General features: G+C 40.2%; 1 protein-coding gene across 1 annotated transcript; it reads left to right on the plus strand.

The window, feature by feature from the left end:
* Positions 1-1473: 1473 nt before the first annotated feature.
* Positions 1474-11105, plus strand: LOC119574452 (the record flags this gene model as incomplete). The annotated part of the gene is given in 2 exon segments (XM_037921679.1): positions 1474-1612; positions 2922-11105. Coding segments are annotated over 2 exon segments (1473 nt in total), but the record flags the coding sequence as incomplete, so codon positions are not given.
* Between the last annotated feature and the right edge of the window lie 11393 nt (positions 11106-22498).

Consider the following 22498-nt stretch of genomic DNA (forward strand, 5'->3'; position numbering starts at 1 on the left):
ATATTCTCATTATATATCTATCTATATATGAGATGTTATTATATATATATATAATATATATATATGATATATAATCATGTATATCTATTATCTGTCTCTAATATAGAATCTGAATTCTATATCTACTATATATATCTTATCTTATCTCTCTCTTCCCGTCTATATATACGGATATAATACTTTATATATATATATATCTAGATCTCTATATATATCTCTACGTATATATACTATCTCTCTCTCACGTTATCTACTCTACGTATATATTCTACGTATATATATCTACGTATATATATAAACCGTATATATATACGTATATATCTACTTATCTATAATAATCTCCTCTCTATTATATATATATCTCTCTCTATCTATATCTATATAATCTTATATATACACATACATTATATGACATACATATACCTCTATATATTATATTATATATATATATATATATATATATATATATATATAATGTATATGTAGTATGTTATATATGTATTGTATGATTAGATATATATATAGTGATATATTCTTATATATTGATATATACTATCTATCTACTATATATCTATATATATGGTATAAGATTCATTCTATATATATACTATAGTATGTTTAATATATCTATCCTATATATATTTATATATATTACTATATCCCATTATATATACCTCTATACCTATAATATTATCATCTCAAGTATCTATCTCTTTATATATATATATATCCATACATATATACATATACATATACTAACATATATACCCACACACACACAACACAATATATAGGATATATATATATATATTATATATATATATATTATATATATATATATATTTTATATATATATATATATAATATATATAATATATATATATAAGTGCGTGCGTGCTGTGATATATATATTTGTGTGTGTGTGTGTGTGTGTGTGTATGTGTTGTGTGTGTTTGTGTATGGATGTATTATAATGTATATGTATAGTTATGTATATGGATAATGTATAATATATATTATAATATATTATATATATATATATATAAATATATATATATATATATAGATTAGATAGATAGATAATAGATAGATAGATATATTAATATATATATATATATATATAGATATATATATATATATATATATATATATATACCTCTAAATGTTGGTGGTGTGTGCGTGTGTGTGTGTGTGTGTGTGTGTGTGTGTGTGTGTGTGTGTGTGTGTGTGTGTGTGTGTGTGTGTGTGTGTGTGTGTGTGTGTGTGTATAATCGCCAAGGTCATTATTTCAGTAGAGGTTGCTGAACAAAGCAAGCACACTCAGTTTGTAGGGAGACTGACCATTGTACTAAAGATGCCTTTTTTTTTTTTCTATTTTAGGGTACTTGGTACATATCTCATAGAAACTGTTAGTAACCAGAAATTAGTATTGCATAAAGAATTCCATGTTCTCTCAGTACAAAATACTTTCAGGATGTTAATGAAACTGCCAAGGCAAAGTTCAACAATGGGAAGTATTTCCACAAGCCACTAAACAAAATGTCTTCACTGCCATCCAACTTCACTTTCCGAGGGCAGAAGGAAGTGATTGATGCATCTCGAAAGGAGCACAGTAAGTGCCATTTTTTTTGCTAGTTGTGTTTCTCTTGCATGTACCATGTTTATAGAGTTTATTGAAATAGTGAATATTATTACCAAGCTGCAAATCATTGTCCAAATATGGACCTGTTCAAAGAGAAAGAAACCTAGAGTAGAGCAGAAAGTTTGTTGATTAAATTTTGATATATTGCAAGTAATGAGTAATGAATTACATGCATCAGATGTAATTACATGGCTGGTAAGGTCAGATATTCACAAACATATAAAAGCTTAATCATTGATTCACTTTGTTTTACACTACATAAACCACTTTAATTTCAGACTGTTCAAACATATGTTATGCCTCATCAATGGCAATTCTAGATTCCACGTAGATGATGGTAGTTTCAAGCCAAAATTCCCAGTGAAATAGGTGATTGACATGTAATTGAGGAAACAAACTTTACACAGAACACCATCTTTTTTATGAGTTCATGTGAACAATTTTCATACTGAGATAATTATTAGATAGGTATTTATCTTTTTGCATAGGAGGATACCTGTTATGTGTTCAAGGGAAGGCCTCAGGCTGCTCAGATCAACAGACCGTGCTGGTAGGATAATGGAGTTGATGAGTTCATTATGGCTACAAATTATAACAATTGCCAGGATAAAAGACTTTAGATGTTCTTTTTATTAATTTTGTTCAGCAAGTCCAACTTGAAGAATTTTATACCAGACTTAATGATCTGGAAGAGAGAAAATGTGTATAAATAGTTAAAAGATTGGTGGGAAAGTGGCTTGATGACTTTAACTAACTCACATTGAGTCTCAGCAAACTTCTGCACTATAAGCGCATTGATCAGTGTATGTAAAGAGAAGAAGGATAACGAATACAAAGGATAAATACAAGGAGAGTAAATCACTAAACAGAGTCCTATTACAGTAGCATTAGTATCAGAAGTAATAATAATAGTAGTTGTCATGGTAGAAATAGTTGTAATAGTAGAAAAGTTAGAAACAGTTGTGGTAGCAGTAGTAATCAAAGATTGAGTTGTGATATCAGTCAGTATAATTCTTTACAATGATAGTCTATCACTGTCTTTGGATATATAATTAAATAGTTTGTATGTTCAATTTTATGGCCTTCCTTCTAATAAACTGCATATTCAGCAGTATACAGCAGTTCCCTGGAGACAGGACAGCAGCAAAAGAGTAATCGCAGCAATAGTATAAAAAACTGTAAATATTGTAGGTATATACCTCTGGAAATTAAATGGTATTGTGTTACTTATTCTGTATAACGGCTACCAATCACTTTTTTTCTTTTTATATTTCATCAGATACTCCCCCATCTTCCCCTGGAACTACAGACAAGCAAGGAGAGGCAGCGTACACAATCCCAAGTATAAACATTAATGGGATGGGCTATGAAGTAGAGGGGGAACCCTCCACTACACAAATGCCTCCATTCTCCCATGAATCTGACCTTTACAATCCCAACGTGAAGAAACCGTCACCTGATGAGCCTGAGAACAAGGTCGCTATCACAGATCTTCGTCAAGTTCCACTGGAGCAGCACCACGGGGGGGCAAGACCTAGGTCAAGCCCTCCTTCACAAGAACATGTAGAAAAAGAAGATGAAAAGGTAGTAACTAATGCAGCACCTTTAGCAGAAACATGGGAAGGAGATGATGAAATTAGTGGAAGTGAGAGTATTGGGCGGGGACCTAATTCGCCAAAGCTTCAAGAACCTGGGAGCCCTTCAACACAGCAGGCTATGAGGCAATCTCGTTGGTACAACCGTCGAAGGGTAAGTAATGGGGGTGGGCGCAAGGTGAGCTTAGATGACTCTCTCACTCAGTCGCTGATGGCCAGCTTTGATGTGCCAGAACTTGGAGGACATTTAGATATGGATTCTACTTCATGCTCAGTGTGCTCTAGTGAAGAAGCATCAGCTAATTCCCATCGGTCATCAGGGCCCTCTCCATTGGCAACAACAACATCTGGACCTTCCACAGCATTGGATAATACCCAAGTTCTGAGTCCCTTCCCACAAGTACTTCCACCACCACCAAAAGTTTTTGCTGACGATGATGATGATGATGATGCTACATTGGCATCAAGTACAGACTCTTTTACACTGGAGGGATGTCCACCTGACTTGCCCTCACCTGATGCATCCTCTGGTGATGATGCTGGAGGTCTTTCCAAAACTATATCACCACATTCTTCCCCCTCTCCCCATTTATCTTCTCCTCTAAGTGATGCACCTCCTATTTCATCTAATAAAAACCTTAATATTCATTCATTAAATTCTCAGAGTTCCTCTCTCTCCACACAACTATCACCAACTGCAATTTCAGATCCACTTCCAGCACCACAATCCTCTTCAATGGGTGAACTACCACATTATGTGCATCCATTTAGTTCCCTTGATGAACTAAGAGTTGCAGGGTATGTCCAGGCTTCTTCTCACACCTCTAGTCTCAGACTGAAAGACTCCCACCCTTCCCACTGTGAGAGTAGCCAGCCTAGGTACACAGAAACCATTGGGTTACAGCTGGGAGTTTCAAAGCGTTCCACATCTCATTCTGGGTCACGTGGATTTCCAGCTGGACAGAAATGTTACATACGTGGACGGAACCAAAGTAGACCCTCTGGCCCCAAGTCCTAGTGGGAATTGTGCTAGTAGGGATTGTGTGCCATCCAAGCTAGTGATTGCCAAAAAAAAAGAAAAAAAAACAATCTGCTCATGAAGTTCTCAGTTGATGTATTTGAGCACTTTGCTGTGTGCCAGATGTTACATTATCAAAAGTGTTGCCAAATATATATTAGGATGTATTTGAAGTTACCTATGTTTTTTATATGAAACTCAGTAGTGTATACTGGCTTTAGAACATTTGGTGGTAATGACATATGAGTGATATCATCCCAGAGATTAGGTAAGTTGCAATAGTCAAGAAACTCCAGTTACTGTAGAAAACAAGTGCTTGCAGTGGGTACAGATTTTGCCCAGCTTATCCTAAGGTTCATAAACACATCATGGTCATATTCATGTTATTAATTTGTTAAAGTCCTTCATTGTCTATTGGGTCATGCATAATAGCAGTTAGTTGCATTAATATTATGTATTGCATTATAACTTGTATTGTGTGTCAGATAAATATATATCAGTGAAGTTGAATAAAAGAAATTAATAAAACTGGAAAATGGTGAAGGCTGTATATAGGATGGAAAGTTTATAAAGTTTTATAGTTGTAATATAAGGCAGAGCTGTGATTAGCCATACAAATACTATAAACCAATAATGATAGCTTTACTGAATATGTACAGAAAATATACAGTTATAGAGCAAATAAATTATTTGAGAAAACTATCAAGAAGCCACCAGGGCCCTTTGGCCTTATACCTTCAGCAATATCCTTAGCAGCCAACATTTAAAGATGACTGCTAGTTCTCTACAGTGTGAGGATACAGAATTTCAAATCACTGTTTAGTTTATGTTCATTGCCTACTACATTTCAATCATTCTTATAGCTCATTGTTACATATCCACATTACCACAACCTATCCTTTTTATTGAAAGTATTTCATCGATTTTATTGTGATTATTATTTCTTATCAAGTCCAGGGGCTATATAAACATAAGTAAGCCAATATTGTTTTCTCCTGGTGGCTCTGTACAGACATTGAAACTGAGTGATGCAACTCACCCCCAAAGCTTGAAGCTTCACATACGGTTAATGAAACAATTAAATATCTTCATTCAGATCTTGGCCATTTTGATGACGGGCAGATGTAATGTATCATACCATATATTAACATCTGAACAGTTCAAATCTCGTTCAGACAATCACATTGTAGGGATAGGAGTTATGTCTAGCTGGTGACCATAATGGTGTTCAGTGACCTAAGATTTTTCTTGAGTAAGGTGGTCAGCTTGAGGTGATAAATTCTACATACAAGTTGTTGTTGGTCAATCGTAAGTAGGGCTTCAGTTTTCTGAGTTGTCTTTCTTCTTTCGTCTTGTGAATGATAGGTATATATAAGCTCAAACAACAATTGAGAAGCAGAGAAACAATAGCAATTTATGGATAGTTTATCATTTACTATAAATACCATATATTTCAGGTGACAGAAAAACTGATTTATTAAATTGATTACAAAGAAGTGGACACGTACATGCAAAACCTTTTAACTCAGATGTTGTTTCAGAATGTATATTAGATTCAAGTTATAAATTGTTTGTGCTAGAGGCAAGCTGTATTTTCTGTCCATTTTGACTTTTCAGGTACTATAAAGTTTTGGTAACTGTATCCTTAAGATAGTCACAGTGATTTAAGGTTGATATGCCTTAATCTTGTCATTGTATGGTGCTAGAATATGATTATTGTGGTACAGAACTGATACAGTTACCGAAAGTTCAGAATGGGTAGAGAACAAAGCGTACATCAAGACACTGCTATTTTTGTTTTTGTTTGTTATTTGTGCATTGGATCATCACCCCCTGCAATATGTAGTAAAATGTTTTAAATTCTTTGGTCATTTATGTGACAGGATAGTGTTGTATCACTTGAGAAGTAGAATTTCTTCTTTGTATCTTATGTTTTGCTTGTTTATTAAGTTGAACTTCAAAACATACATTGGCAAATAATTCATTATGACCATAGTAACCTAAAGTATTGTGATGCCATTAAACTTTTTTTTTTAATAGAATATCCTCAGTCCAGCCTAAATACTTAACAACATTTAGTCTCCTGTGCATTCTTTCCATTCCTGTTTTAGCACTATAGACAAAAAACTTTCCCAATTGGCCATATACCATCAGCTTACCTTTAATCCACACTTTTAATGAATTCCTGAAATACCATCTCTTTCAGTAGCTTTTGACTAATAACCCGCTACATTTTGTCCTTTTTGAAGATCTAAACCTGCCTGAGCCTTACACCTTCTTAGGATGTTCTTAATGAGGTCCTTCTTTTGTATGAACTTTGAGTGTATTGTGAGTCAAATTCTCCAGCAAAATGCCAAATCTTTCATGACAGCATGGTGACTATGTAGTGATGTCAGTATTTTTACTGCTGCTTTATTGGTCTGTTGAATTAGAAAGGAGAGAAAGTGTAAAGCATTTTAAATGATATTATTATATATATCTTGTAAAAGTTAACTTCTGATATTTGGATTATTTGCTGGGGATATCTTTAAAGGATAAAAAAAATCATGCACTGTACCTCCTCTATGCATACTATTAATCACTGGCAAACCTTGATTGGAATTGTGTAATTTGAAATTGTTGGCCTATCTTTTATTTTACCAGTGAATTAATTTCTATGGGCAGCAGTCATACTCAGTTATGGTTCATAATTTACCATGGAATTATTATTGAAGATTGCTTTAACAGCAATGTAAGATAATATAATGTGCACTGTTGATTGTTTACTATATAGTCTATTTAAACATAATCCGATATTTAGGCAATATAATTTTCCCATCATAACAACTTGTGCATATGATTTACTTTAACAAGCCTTACTTCTAAGCAAAAGAGTAAATTTCAGTTAACAAAATTCTTAAACATTTTTATGTTGTAATTTTGGTGTATGGGTGATAGCATAGAGCATTTATGGAAAAATGCAACCTTACAGAGAATTAATTACAAGGTATAGCTTTTTTCTACAGACCTGTTTATTTACATGTATATGGATTTTAGATTGAATTTCATCCATATTTATAACATTATCATGATGTTTGATTAATAAATGTTTGTGTTCATGTGTTATCATACAACATGTGTATGTTCATGTTTGTGCTTTCCTACATATATTTGTATATAAGTATAGAGCAAGTCTTTTGCTATGTTTACAATGTATGATAAAAAGATGTACTTTGGAATGCACTGGTGAACATGGACCTGAGTATGTAAAAATATTGTTTTATTTTTTTATAATGTTAAAACAAGCTTTTTATTTGATTCTTTTAACTTTTTTTTTCAAATATTCAGAACCTAGATAAAAGAGACCACACATGTACCAAATACCACATGTAAACCAGAGACCACAAATGCACCATGGTCCTGGGGCATCACCCCCCCCCCCCCAAGAAAAAAATGGATTGAAGCCCCTGCCACAGACCACAAATGAACTAGAGACCACAGAAGCACCACAGATCACACATGAACTAGAGACCACACAAGCACCACAGATCACACATGAACTAGAGACCACACAAGCACCATAGTCCTAACACATGAACTAGAGACCACACAAGCACCACAGACCACACATGAACTAGAGACCACACAAGCACCACAGACCTAACACATGAACTATGAACTAGACACCACACAAGCACCACAGACCACATATGATCTAGAGACCACAAATGAACTAGAGACCACACATGCACCACAGACCACATATGAACCACAGACCACATATGAACCACAGAACACACACACCAAACCACATACACACCACAGATGCATGTGTGCACACTTACACACACACACACACACACACACACACACGCACATGCCTTCCCCCCCCCCCCACACTGTATTTTTTATCGGTATATTCAAAGGAATTCCCTCTTAATTTCTATATTTACTTTTGAATATTATAATTTCTAATATAAAATTATGAGAAAGTAATACAATATTAGAGTTTATCATACCATTTGTAATTACATTGTGTATTATGATGTCATGCTGAGAGTTTATTTATAGGCAAATGTAAAGCCAGTTCAATGATAATCAAGAAACAACTGCTGCCCGCAATGGTAAGAGTCAGTAGCTTTTTTTCTCTCTTTATTTCCTAAAATTTATGCAAACTACTGAGATATTACTTAACATTGTTAGTCTTGATGATTTGAAAATAGAATATAACATTTGGTGAGTATGGAATAATTTATGCAATAGCCACAGTTTCAGAGCAAGCTCAAAGTAACCATTTTCATATAGGTAACATTATAGATAACCAAAATAATGGAAAAATAAGAAACACATTATGTTCTACTTATTGATAGAAAATGTATTACTGATTCAGAAATATCAGGCAGATTACCAAACATCTGTAAGGTGTTCAGCTATTCACAATTTCCAGCACATTTCTCTCTTTTCTCATTCACTGGGTTAATATGTGAAAGACTGGTGGAAGGCAAGTGAGAATTTTCTTGTTTATCATATATTCATCAATAATTGTGAACTTAATAACTTGTCTCTGACAGCTTGATTAGGAGCTTAATTATTTTTCTAAATAAGGTATTTTGTGTTGCATGTCATTCAGATTTGCTAAAAAGAAATTGTGAAAAACCATGGTGTTATTTTTATGCATTGAAATTGTGCCTTTTTCTATGACTCAGACTCGAGTGATGGCAAGAAAGATGAACACGTTTTTGAAATCATATTTTTTACTATCCAGCCTAAGCAAACTTTCTCATACTTGCATCTTTAAACCCAATATGAAGCCAAGAGATTGAATATATGTTATTATAAATATGTGGTATCAACCTAGAGTTTATCACAAGCAAGACCTTAGCTACTGAGCCAGTGATGACAGCAGTATAGATGATGCATTTTGAATCATGTTCTGGTTCAAAATTATAATCAGGATATCTTTTTTTTTTCTTTATGTTTATTATTATTGTTAAAGTTATGAGTAGGTGCTGTTCTCATAATTTCTGCCATTCTTCATTTATGAACTCTGTAAATGCCTGAACATGGTTTTTGGAACTGGAGCAATAAATATGTCATTTTAGAGATGAGTAGAAGCATTGATACACTTTGTGGTTTGGGAGAAACAATAACTTGTATACATTTATCTCCGCTACATAAGTTTTGTAGCATTGTGATAGAATGAAACGTAATTTTGAAAAGTCTTTTAGTATTAGAATGTTTGTAATATAGACCCTTTTTTGGTTGATTGATCTGTAATAAGTTTTATAGTGTTTTTATCCCTAAGTTAAGAATATGACTGAAATCCTCATATTGTAATTATAAACCTGTTCTTGGTTTAACCAAGTCTGTTGTGTATATTTTTATCATGAAACTTTAGAGTATATAAGTCAGACAGCTGGTTGTGCGAGAAGTGTAATATATCCAGCAGATGAAACATTGTTTTCTTACATTTCATCTTCATCCCTCATAAAGAAAATCCTTTCCATTAGCCAGAACTCTATCCCCTTTTGAGCAAGTCTTTATCATATGCAGGAAACATCCCTCTGACCAGAACCTGTTCTTCCTTCCAGTATCCTTGCTATCCAGAGCATTCTTTCCTATGACTTTCCTTTCCAAGAGAACCCCCCCCCTCAGTCTTATTATTTGCTTTATTCCTTAAAAGTAAACTTGTACTATAGATATATGTCAGAGCTTAATCACCAAACCTATGTATCCTCAAGGTCATTCTTTTATGAAAGTATATGTTATCCCATGAATTTGTTTTTCCTCTCATCAGAATTCATTACCTTCATAACACTCTTACCCCTTCATTAGAGCATCATATAACCACCAGAGCCTTAAACTCTTCCAACATGATGTCATATCTTTTGAAGATATCTTGCATTATCTACCAGAACTCATGTAGTGTCACAGAGATCAATGATATATCCCTGTTAATCTTTTTCATAAATGAAACAGCCTTCCATGTTCATTTTCTGTTATTATACTCAGTTATCCATTTTGCTGTCAAGTGAAAGTATTAAATATTTGTTGCAGTCTAGTCAGTAAAAGATCTTCCTAGTGTCAAATAGCTACAAGAAATTGTTGACATTTGTAAATGCAATGTTACTATAGTAACCCTATGAAACTAGGCTATCTATAACTTTGCTGTATTTATTTATTACCATTAATAATTTACTGTATTTTGGCATTTACCTTACTTCATATACTTCAACTTCTTTTCTGAAAGCTTAGGAATTAGCTCTCATTTTGCACATAATAAATGTCCTAAGTTCATTCCTCCTTATCCTTTTTTTGTAAGTAGCTTCTTGTATCATCCCACAACAGGAAACAACTGATCGTCTCCAATACTAACTTTATTAATTTTTCGATGACAACTTTCTTTCTGTGTTGGGATGCTAGATTCCACCGGCACCATCCATTCATATAATTTGCATTTTTTCCCATTTGACTTCAGATGCAAACATTGGAAGTCTTGTCAAGTACCAAGGTCAAAGGCCTTAATGGTTGGTCAGAACTTGGTTGAGTGACAAGTGTTCCTTTCTTCTTATTCTTAAGCATTGGGTGACTTTCAATATTACAGGGAAAGATATTAATAAATAGAGAAGCTTGTGAACAAACCCTTGCAGTTGTAATTTAGTAATAATTTGATCTGTTTAAATATTATAAGCATCCATATGTTAAAATATTAATAGAGGACCTTGTTCACATTCTTCAAAAAAAATATTCTTTTTTACCTGCATTTTGTCAAGCTCCTCAAAGATGGTTTTTAAATGTTCTGGTCTCACTCATTCTATGATCAGGGACGCTCAGTTTTTACTTCTTACAAAAAATAAATGTAAATAGATTACATTTGTTTTATTACCTTTGGTAACTCTCAGAAATGTGGTGAATATACATTACTATCTGTTGATTCTCAGCACAAATACATAAATGCACAGCATTATTGACATTCCCAGAAGCATGACAGGATATTTATTACATTATTTTTAAGGGGACCATCTATCCCAAAATGGCAAAATTTGAGATTTTGGTCTTTTTAAGATATACATTTTTGAGACCTTATGGCCTTTAAAATTCCCCACACAGTCCATCCCACATTTTTTACTGGGGTTAATGGTTTCAAAGCAAACGAATATGTGATAGACATCAAAAGTCACAAGCACTATTGAAAGGTATAGTAGTGAAAAGGATAAAGAAAGACGTAAATTAAATGTGCTGCATCCCAGCTGAACTGTTAAAGGGTGATGGTAAACTTATGGCAAGGGGTTTGCAAGTTTTCCTGACTACCATCTGGCAGACTGGTACTATTTTCCCTGACTTGTGGAGGGGTGTAGTCATCCCTCTCTGGAAGGAGAAAGGGGATTGATGAGACTGCAGCAATTACCAAGGCATTATACTGCTCAGTATGCCAGGTAAAGTTCTCACGCACATCCTTCTGAGACATATCAGAGACCACCTGCTGAGGCACTAGAGGCTGGAGCAATGTGGATTCACACCTGGTAAATCTACAAATAGACCATAGCCTGGCACTTTGAGTCATTGTAGAGTGCCATTGGGAGTTTGGGTGTGGGCTGCTTGCAGCTTAAATTGACCTCAAGAAGGCATTCAGTACAGTTCATCATGAACCACTCTGGGAGATCCTGAAACAAAGAGGAATCCCAACAAGGATAATTGGATTAATAGTAAACCTGTATGCTGGTACAGAAGGTGTACTAAAGTATGGTGAGGGCCTGTTGAGCTTCTTCCCTGTTATTTCAGGAGTGAGGCAAGGCTTAAACTAACACTTTTAAATATTTGCATGGACTGGATACTGGGCAGAGCCACTAGGCAGAGCCACTATCCAGTCACTGTGGAGCAACTCGGGCCATTATTTAGGTTACCAATCTTGACTTTGCTGACAAAACCCAGTGGTGGCTCTAGATGCAATTAGCAATGAAGCAAAGCCCCTGGGTCTAGAGGTCTCCTAGACCAAAACCAAACTCTAGGACTTTTGGGAGCTTGCTAGGAGAACCTGTTCAGTCAGTACAGGCTTGCAGTGAGGACACTGAAGTCACAGGGAGCATTACATACCTTGTTAGTGTAGTTCATGACTCTGGGCTGTCAGACCAGGAAGTCAGTAGAAAGATTGGCCTGGCAGAAGAGGTCATGAATTCTCTTGACAAGAGTAGTTGAAGATGCTGGGACGTGTGGAAGGACCAAGCTATGTGCTTCAAGGCCCTGATACTACTAGTTTTTCAGTCTTTCTATACAGTAGTGTAACCTGGATGCTATCCTGTACCTTGAAAACTCATCATGAAGCCTTTTGTAACAGGTCCTTGCACCGGATCATGGGGTGCAGTTGGGGGGATCACATGTCCAACCAACGGTTACACCATGAGACTGGTACAGGACCTGTTACTTGCAGAATCCATGACCACTAACTCAGGCTATAACAGGCACCTGGCTCACTTCCCACAGGATGATCCTGCCCCCCAGGTTGTCTCTATTTGAGACAACCCTGGGTGGAGGAAGCCTGTGAAACAACCTAGTAAGTCGTGGCTAGGCCAGATTGATCAAACCAGTTATGAAAAGCTAGAGATGGGTCGAGCCCCTGCCTAATCCCTTGCCATGAGGGCCCCTCATAGGTGAAAATGGAGGGTGGATGCAGCTATGCACCCCCATTGGCATCAGCTTCCCAATGATGATGATGATGAAGGGGGGAGTGATGTAGATAAAGCAGGGGGGAATTGGGAAGAAGAGGTGATGGTGGAACATGAGTAGCAGGAGGATGGATGTCAGCAGTCACTTTAAATGTAGAGGCAATGGGAGCAGAGAAGTTGGGGGATGGATGAGGTGTAGGCATGTTACCTTCAGTTATGATAAGATAGTTTTGCATGTCCTTCATAGTTTCTGAAGTGGAGTTGGTTTGGGAGGTCTGAGAAACAATGGTTTTCTTATGAGGGGGTTGACATTTTAAGGGTGGAGAAAGAGACTAATCTACGAAGGAATGCAGTAGGAGAATATGGGGGTGAAGTGTATAATTTGTCTTATGCAATGAGCTCAGTGAGGAGGAAAAGCAATAGGTAGCAGGTATTTGGAATAGTAGTAGAGATTGGGATGGCAAAGGAATTTGACAGAGAGATAGCAGTGGGATGAGGAAGAGATACTAGTGGATGTAGGAACATCTTGGAAGGGAGGAGGAATGGTGGAGCAAAGGACAGCTCTGAATTAGGGAGTAAGAGAAAAAAAACTTGACTGTGTATTTCCTATCTGGCCTCACAAAAAGTGAAGTTAAGTTTGAATTTGAGAATTGCCACCTTAGACTCAAACTTTTAAGTAAGGCTACCCCTATAAAATACACTATGGGAGTTACCACAATTGGCAAACACCCATATCTGTGCAGAACAATTTGACTGATCATAATCTGGTTGGGCACAGAGTGGGCATCGCGTGCCAGTTTTTGGCAGGGTGGCCTAGACGCCAAGAATTCTGACATCGACAAGGAAGGGAGGGTTGATATGGTCATACAGGGAGGGACTCTGCTAATATAAACATGTCCATGGAAGGTAATCTTGGCAATATTGATAGACTTATGGCAGCCTCCCCACTCCAAATCCATTACTCATTGTTGTGTGTGTGTGTGTTGGGGGGGGGGCTTAGGAGACTGAGGCCCAATGTAGGGGATCACCCCTACCTTGAATCTCAGCCCTCACCTCAGCTAATTTTGCATAGTCTTTTTTCTCCCCCTTTCCTTTTCTTTTTCTTCTTCATCCCATTCTTCTGTCCACTTGTCCTAATCATTAACTCATTCTTACCATTTTCACCACAATGATTGCTATATATATTTGATGTCTAACATATTTACTCATTATAAGTATTAACCATTATGGTAGCCTCAAGGGGGGGTGATTTAGCACTGTACTGATATTGCATCAGTACCAGTACAATAAGGCAGGCAAGAAAGCAATCTGACCATTCCTTGTCATAGACAGGGCAGTTTGTCAGGGAGATAGTTTTGTTACATAAGTTTACCAGTGAAGTCAGTCAAGAGTAAATAATGCATTATGTTGAGATTCAGTAGTGGCAGCTGCAGAAGGAAACTTTGCCTACTTGCTTTTGGAGGCATTACTGGAAGAGGAGTGTTGCAAAAATCAATCCCATTTGGCTGATCTAAACATAGTCCTCAAAAGGTTTGTAAAGGAGGAGGGGTAGTAGAAAGTTGGGGCTTTGTAAAAGAGGGAGTGGTGTTGAGTGAGGTAGTATTGCACACAGTAGACATTGAGGAGGGAGTAGCAATAGTGTTTAGAGTTTTTACCCCATGCAATTTTTTTTTTTATTTGACCATAGTATATTAATATTTTGGAAAGCTTTTGAATGTTAATCTGAATAATATATATATATATATATATATATATATATATATATATATATATATATATATATATATATATATATATATATATATATATATATATATATATATGGGTGGGTGCTTCACGCGCATGGTGATGTGAAGTGATGGTGTGGTAGCCTAGATAGTGTTAAGTGCTTGCATGCCTTCTCGCTTGCAGCTTCCACCCTGGCTAGCCCAGTGCGAAAAAGGGAGCAGCTTCTGCATAAGTCTCCCTTGCCAGGTCACAGCCTCTCCATCATCAAGACTTCTGCAGTGCCTCCTCGTGGCCACCCATGGGTAACTGGGTACCTTGCGGTCCCAGGCTAAATCTGTGGGGGATCTCGGAGCAGCAGGAGGCCCCAGAGGTACGGAGTTATGGCCCACCGGCGTGTGGACACGCTCTGGCTTCGTACCAACTCCTGCCCCCTAGCCACCCTGGGGTAATGGGGCGGCTCGGGGGAGGTGGGCCTTGCCAGTCCTCCTCCCCCCAGAATGACCCTCTGGCAATGTCCAAAGTAAATGGAAATGCTGGGGGTAGGGGTGTTGTCCCTCCCACCCAGCAAGTAAGGCGGGCTGTGGGTCCCGCTGGGAGGGCAAATGTCTGGGTGCAGGATTGGAACGAGAGTGACCACCCGAGGCTTAACCTCAGGCGTGCTTTCCGGGTAGGCGCTTGAAACATCCGGTCCTTGCGGCAGGATGAGCGGTTACCTCTGCTATCGCGGGAATTGAAGCAACTGGGAGTTGAGGTGGCTGCCCTCTCAGAGGTGAGAAGACCTGGTAGCGGCACGATCAGTGTGGGTGGTTACACCTACTACTGGTCGGGCCGCAGTGATGGTCACCACCTCCAGGGTGTAGCCATAGCCATCTCCAGTCGACTTCAGCCCGCGGTAGTCGAGGTGACACCGGTTGATGAGCGTATCATGGCATTGAGACTGAAGCATGCTTTTGGCTTCTTGTCTCTTATTGCTGTATACGCTCCTTCCGATGTATATAAAACCGATGTGAAAGAGGTGTTCTACGCCAAACTCGCATCTGTGGCAGACGATTGCCCCCGGCGAGACATTCGCTTTGTACTGGGCGACTTCAATGCGGTATCCGGCTGTGACCGAGATGGCTACGAGATGTCTGTCGGCCCATGGCTCGGGAGCTGATCCCAGCAGCAGAATAGCCTCCTTCTCTGGGACTTTGCTAGGTCCCAGAAAATGAGGATCTCTGGCTCCTGGTACCAGCGCTCCAACTCGCATCGCTGGACTTGGTACAGCGATACGGGTAATGTGGCCAAGGAGATCGACCACATTCTTGTCAGCACGCGATGGAGGATCCTTCAGAACTGAAGGGTTTACCGGAGTGCTGAGTTCTGTGGCACCGACCATAGGCTGCTTGTGGCTACCCTGCGGGTCCACTTCAAAACTCCCCGTCCCTCCAGTGGCCACCCTAAGGTGTTTCACTTGGACAGACTAAGGGAGGAGGAGTGTGCCCGTGGGTTCGCCACTGCAGTCTCTGACTGATTCACAGAAACCAGCAACCTGACGAACCAAGTTGCTCTGTGGGAGTCCTTCAAGCGCGTAACACTCGAAGCAGCTCAGGAGTCCATTGGCGTACGCCCAAGGACAAGGCAGAATACCATCTCCCTGGAGACATTAGAGGCCACTGAAGCGTATCGCAAGGCTCGGCTGAATGGGAATCAAGTCTTGCGTTGTTCCATGGTGCGTAGGGCTCGGACACTGCTGAGAAGGGACAAGGAACGTCTATCAGGAATCTTGCTGAGGAGGTCGAAGGCCATTTCTTGGTAAATGACCTTCGCCCTGCTTACCAAGCCCTGAGAAAACTGAACCCTAAGCCCTCCTCACAGATGACTGCAGTCCGATCAGCGGATGGACGGATCATCTCAGATCATGTTGGGGTTCGTGAACGTTGGGCTGAGTATTTTGAACAGTTGTACCAGGTGGACCCTCCAACAGTTAGCTTGGATGCAAGCGATGTTGCAGTGCCTGTGCCGGACCCACCCATCAGCGAGGAACCTCCTACCCTAACAGAGGTTAGGCTGGCGATTTCCAAGCTGAAGAGTGGGAAAGCTGCAGGCATATGTGATATCCCTGCTGAACTGCTAAAGGCTGGGGGTGAACCTATGGCTCGGGGCCTGCATACAGTCCTGACTACCATTTGGCAGTCTGGTACCATTCCCCCTGACCTGCTGAGGGGCGTGGTCATCCCTCTCTGGAAGGGGAAAGGGGATCGATGGGACTGTAGCAACTACCGTGGCATTACACTGCTCAGCATACCAGGCAAGGTTCTCGCCCACATTCTTCTGAAACGGATCCGCAACCACCTACTGAGGCACCAGAGACCGGAGCAGTCTGGATTTACTCCTGGCAAGTCCACAATAGACCGTATACTAGCGCTTCGGGTCGTGAGTTTGGTCGTGGGTTGCTTGCAGCCTACATTGACCTCAAGAAGGCGTTTGACTCGGTGCATCGGGAATCGCTATGGGAGATCCTGAGGCTCAGGGGAATTCCGACACAGATTATTGGCCTGATAGCAAGCCTCTATACTGGTACTGAAAGTGCTGTAAAGTGTGGTGGGGGTATGTCGAACTTCTTCCCAGTTAATTCAGGGGTGAGGCAAGGCTGTGTCCTTGCACCCACACTTTTCAACACTTGTATGGACTGGATAATGGGCAGAGCTACTAGCCAAAGTCAGTGCGGAACAACACTAGGCAATATTAAGGTCTCGGACCTTCACTTTGCCGACGATGTTGCCATCCTATCTGAGTCCTTGGAGTCACTTGTGGCGGCTCTTGATGCATTTAGCAATGAGGCGAAGCCCCTAGGCCTAGAGGTCTCCTGGACCCAAGACCAAGATTCAGGACTTTGGGGGCCTGTTAGGGGAACCCGTTCAGTCGATCCATGCTTGCGGCGAGGACGTTGAAGTCACAGAACGTTTTACATACCTTGGTAGCGTAGTCCATATCTCTGGGTTGTCAGACCCGGAAGTCAGTAGACGGATTGGTCTGGCAACAGGAGCCATGAACTCGATCAACAAGAGCGTTTGGAGATGTCGGTATCTATGCAGAAGGACCAAGCTGCGTGTCTTCAAGGCCTTGATACTTCCAGTTTTGCTCTATGGAAGCGAAACCTGGACGCTATCCAGAGTCTCGCCTTGATGCCTTTTGTAACAAGTCCCTTCGCCGGATCATGGGGTACAGTTGGCAGGACCACGTGTCCAACCGGCGGTTACACCGTGAGACTGGCATGGGACCTGTTACTTGCATAATCCGGGATCGCCAACTCAGGCTATATGGCCACCTAGCTCGCCTCCCTATGGACGACCCTGCCCATCAGGTTGTCTCTCTGCGAGACAACCCTGGGTGGAGGAGACCTGTGGGACGACCTAGGAGATCATGGCTTGGGCAGCTCGACGAGACCTGTCGCGAGGAATTAGAGATGGGCCGTATGCCTGCCTGGAGACTCGCCTCGAGGGATCCTCGTGGCTGGAAGCGAAGGGTGGATGCGGCCATGCGCCCCCGTCGGCGTTAGCCCCTTGATGATGATGATGATATATATATACATTTTCTCTCTTTCTTTTCTTTTCTTTCTTTCTTTTTCTTTTCTTTACATAAAATTTGCCAAAAAAGGTTGTATGGCTTACTATGAGCCAGATGAATGTAGTCTGCATATTCCACTAAGCATAATAATCTTTTCCATATATATGTTATGCAGGGTCAGTCAATTAAATATATTTGTTTTTTAAACACATTATTTTTTTATATTTTCGGTTTCAATTTGTTAAATGATTAGAGGAAATAGATTAGAGAAAAGTAGAAGTAAAGTAGATTAGTAGTAAGCAGTAAAGAGTAAACTAGCATTAAATAAAGTAAAAATGTAAAGTAGAAGTAAAATAGTGAGTAGAATAAACTAGTAGTAAAGAGAGTAGAGTAAAGATAGTAAAGTAGTCATAAGTAGAATAAAGATGAGCAAAGTAAAGTCATAATTAGTAGAAAAGTAGGTAGTTGTAAGAGGGTAAAGTAAAGTAGAAAGTAAAGAACTGTAATAAGTTTAGTAACGATTCTGATTATCGTCATTGTTGCAGCTATTACTTTCATTATTATTTAAGGTAGCATACCAGTATTTTATCTTTTTCTTGTTCTTATTATCATGATAACAATAGTTACTGTTATTTCAGTATTTTATTATTTAATCATAAATTATATTTTCTTTTCTTTTTTTCATGAATTTCATCCTTGTTCGCTATATGAGGTGTTCCACAATGATCATGTAGTTTTTCATGAAGCATGGTTCGTGGCTAATGGTTATAAGAAATGTCATATACCACTACGATGGTATATGAGATTTTATGGTGAATATTTGCAGTAGATTACTTATTATGAAACAGTCAGTGAGTGATAAAGGTATTGTGGCGAAAAGCGTTGAAATGAGTTAAGGATCAGGATAAGATGAGCTAGATGTCAAAAGTTGTAGAATGCTGTGGGACAGAATGCAAGTAAAATGGCAATTGGATCAAATGGGGAGTATGAGTCTGAGGAAGGGAGAGTAACACTGTCTGAAGAAATTGCAAAAGAGCTATTGTGAAACAATTAAAGGGTAATAACAATCTAAGGGTAAAGATAGTTGTAGAAGTAGAAGAACCCTGAGAATGAAATAAGGGACCAAGAGAATGGGGTGAAGTATCAGGAAGAATGTCAGGAGAGGAGGGATCACAGAAGGACATTGTTGTGACCTAGGTCCTATTTTGGACTTGGACCCACGTGTTAAACAGCCACATGGTCTATTGGTAAAATGGCTTACAAAAACAGGCTTATGTATACGCCATATTACAATATGGTGGATACATAAGCCTATTTTTGTAAGTCATTTTGAAGATGACGATTTTATCTCACCACGCCTGACCCGACAGTTCGTGCCCAGCGCCCGACATGGTAAAACCAGCCCAGCCTTCGCCCTCAGGGAGGGTCGACTGGACACGTGACCCCGTGCTCACCGTTTTACCCATAGACATCGTCTTGTGTGTTCCCTTACTGTGTTGTACTCTTCTTCAATACAGAGTCAAGCCATTATACAAACTATCACTACCCCTAATGGCCACTGTACCAGAGTTCTTATAGACTTTTAGAAGCACTGTCCAAGCCTGTGAACCATGCCAGACCCTTCAGCCGAGTCAACAACAGAAGCTGCTTCTATCAGACAATGTACCTTCCATGCCTTACAAGTCTGTCTCTGCAAACTTTTTCAGTCGCTGGGAAGGCCTTCATGGTGATCACAGACAGACTGTCTTGGTGACCTACCATCATTCCTTGTGTGGCTGAGACATCTAAGACTATAAGGATGCTTTGGTGTCCCCGTCCGCCTCCAGATGGATGGCCTCAGTTTTCCAGCTCGGAGTTCCAGTCCTTCATGAAATGCTGGAGTGTCTGCCATGTGGTATCAACACCACATTACCCCAGTCAAATGGCCATGCTGAGGCCACTGTCAAGTCTGCCAAGTACCTGATTCTGAAGACAGCAGCCTCTGGTAACATAGACACTGAGGAGTTCGACCGCAGCCTGCTTGAGCTACGGAACACACCCATTGCCACTGGAAGGTCACCCGCCCAGGTGCTATATGGCCACCCCTTTGTACGTGCATCCTTCGCCGAGGAATTACAGTAACATACAGAAGATTATGACTGTCGAGCTGCAGCCAGTGCTGGCTATGTGAAAAGCCAGTACAATAAGCCCTTCCCAGGATGAGTATTGGTGACTATGTTCGCATTCAAAACACAGACATCCCCCACCGCTGGGACAAAGTTGGGGTCGTCATGGGTTGCGGCTGTAACAAGTAGGCGGGTTGTGGTGGCGTAATCGTTGACCACATCTCTGTGGTCCCTTGCATGGACAAAATGTCCACAGAAGTAGAGATACCCTCCTATGCCCCACACAGATCAGAGAGGCTAAGAAAATATGGCGATTGAGATGCTGCTACAAGCGCAAAGGGGGGGAGGAAAGTGTGGATATGCGAATATCATATATTTACCCATGCCTCTGTATATATAACCATTTCTACTTCGTCTGTAAAGTATATACACTTGAGGTGGCAATAATTACTGAGCTAATTGGCAACCCTCAAACTCGCATTTGTCTGCTTATCTCCTGCTCTCTATGTTCTATGTCCAATAAACAGCAAGCTAAAAGAACCTACCTCTTCATTCGACCTCCTACACCTAAAGAAGGAACTTGAGGACGAACAACACCGACCAAGGAGAGATGCAAGTTTTATGGTTTGTACTTATTGGTGGTCGACCTAATCAGAAAGATTTCCAACAGTTACAGAGAAAAGTTTTGAAGTGAGGGTAGTAGTCGGTGGCTGGGATGTGTGAAAAGCCGGGTTGCTGGGTTGTAGACAAGCAGATCGTTTTTTCAATGCTGGGAATCCCGACATGGCTGGGTATCCAGCACAATTTAACTGTTTTCTGTTGTGTAGACATATAAAACAACTGGTCCTGTATTTTTGGGTGAGAGAGGGAGAGTGAAAAATAGGGAGAGAGAGAGTGTGGGGGGGGAGAGAGTGTGCGTGGGAGAGAGAGAGAGTGATTGGGTGAGAGAGAGAGAGAGAGAAAGAGAGTGGGGGAGAGAGAAAGAGATAGTGGGAGAGAGAAAAAAAGAGAGAGTGGGGGAGAGTTTTTAAGTTTAAGTTTTTTAAGTTTGCTTTTGATTCTATTTGTTACAATGGATATTCTTGGTGTGACATACTGTCTGTTTGATTTTGCTCACGTGCGTTAGCTGCTGCTGACTCGGCTGAACGGAGTCCTTACCCGCCGTGGTGCCCAGCCACAGCAGTAACCTCCGGGCGACAGTTGCAACTTCTCGCGCCTGGGCGGAGTGCGAACCGCTGACCCCTCGGATGAGAGGCCGACACGTTACCACTGTACTAGCCCGGAGGGAGAGTGGGTGGTGTAGAGAGAGAGTGTGTGGTGTAGAGAGAGAGAGAGTGTGTGGTGTAGAGACAGAGAGAGTGTGTGGTGTAGACACAGAGAGTGGGGGAGAGAGACAGAGAGTGGGGGAGAGAGACAGAGAGTGGGGGAGAGAGACAGAGAGAGTGGGAGAGGAGAGAGTGTGTGGGGAGAGAGAGAGAGAGTGGGGGGAAAGAGAAAGAGAGTGTGGGGAATAGAGAGAGAGAGAATGTGGGGGATAGATAGAGAGTGAGGGAAAGAGAGAGAGAGAGTGTACGATGTATCAGACGGGACCGGTGACCTCACCTCGCACGTTCTCACACTATTCTTTTGACCTCAGATTGCATTAACCGTGTGATTGCGGTATGTGGTCAACAAACATGAATATCCTTCGTCAGCTAAGTAGTTAATTAATTTCTCTCGTTTTTAGAGATTTATGTTGTTTCAACTGCAACGAATTTAATGCATTCGTGATTTTATCTTATCACGAATAACATTTCATTTTATCTTGTTCCTCACCCCCAATCCCTTGCCCGTTGTTGTCGTGGGGGGTTAGGAGGCGGAGACTGGGACCCAATGATGGGGAACTCCCCAACCTTGGGACTCAGCCCTCGATGCAACTAATTTTGCATGTTTTTTTTTTTTTTTTTTTTTCCTTCCCACTTTTCGTTTCTGTCTCTCCCCCCCAATCCCTTGCCCGTTGTTGTCGTGGGGGGCTTAGGAGGCGGAGACTGGGACCCAATGATGGGGAACTCCCCATCCCCAACTCATCCCTCGACTCGACTAATTTTGCATGTTTTTTTTTTTTCTCCCACTTTTCGTTTCTGTCCCTTCACCAAACCCTTCTGCTATCCACTCCTAGGTTAGAGCTGCTGAAAGTGAAGGCGCTTTGTGCAGTCCTGAACGCTGCTGAGGGAGCCCCC

The sequence above is a fragment of the Penaeus monodon genome, chromosome 6, assembly GCF_015228065.2.
Source record: "Penaeus monodon isolate SGIC_2016 chromosome 6, NSTDA_Pmon_1, whole genome shotgun sequence".
Taxonomy (NCBI): Eukaryota; Metazoa; Arthropoda; class Malacostraca; order Decapoda; family Penaeidae; genus Penaeus; species Penaeus monodon.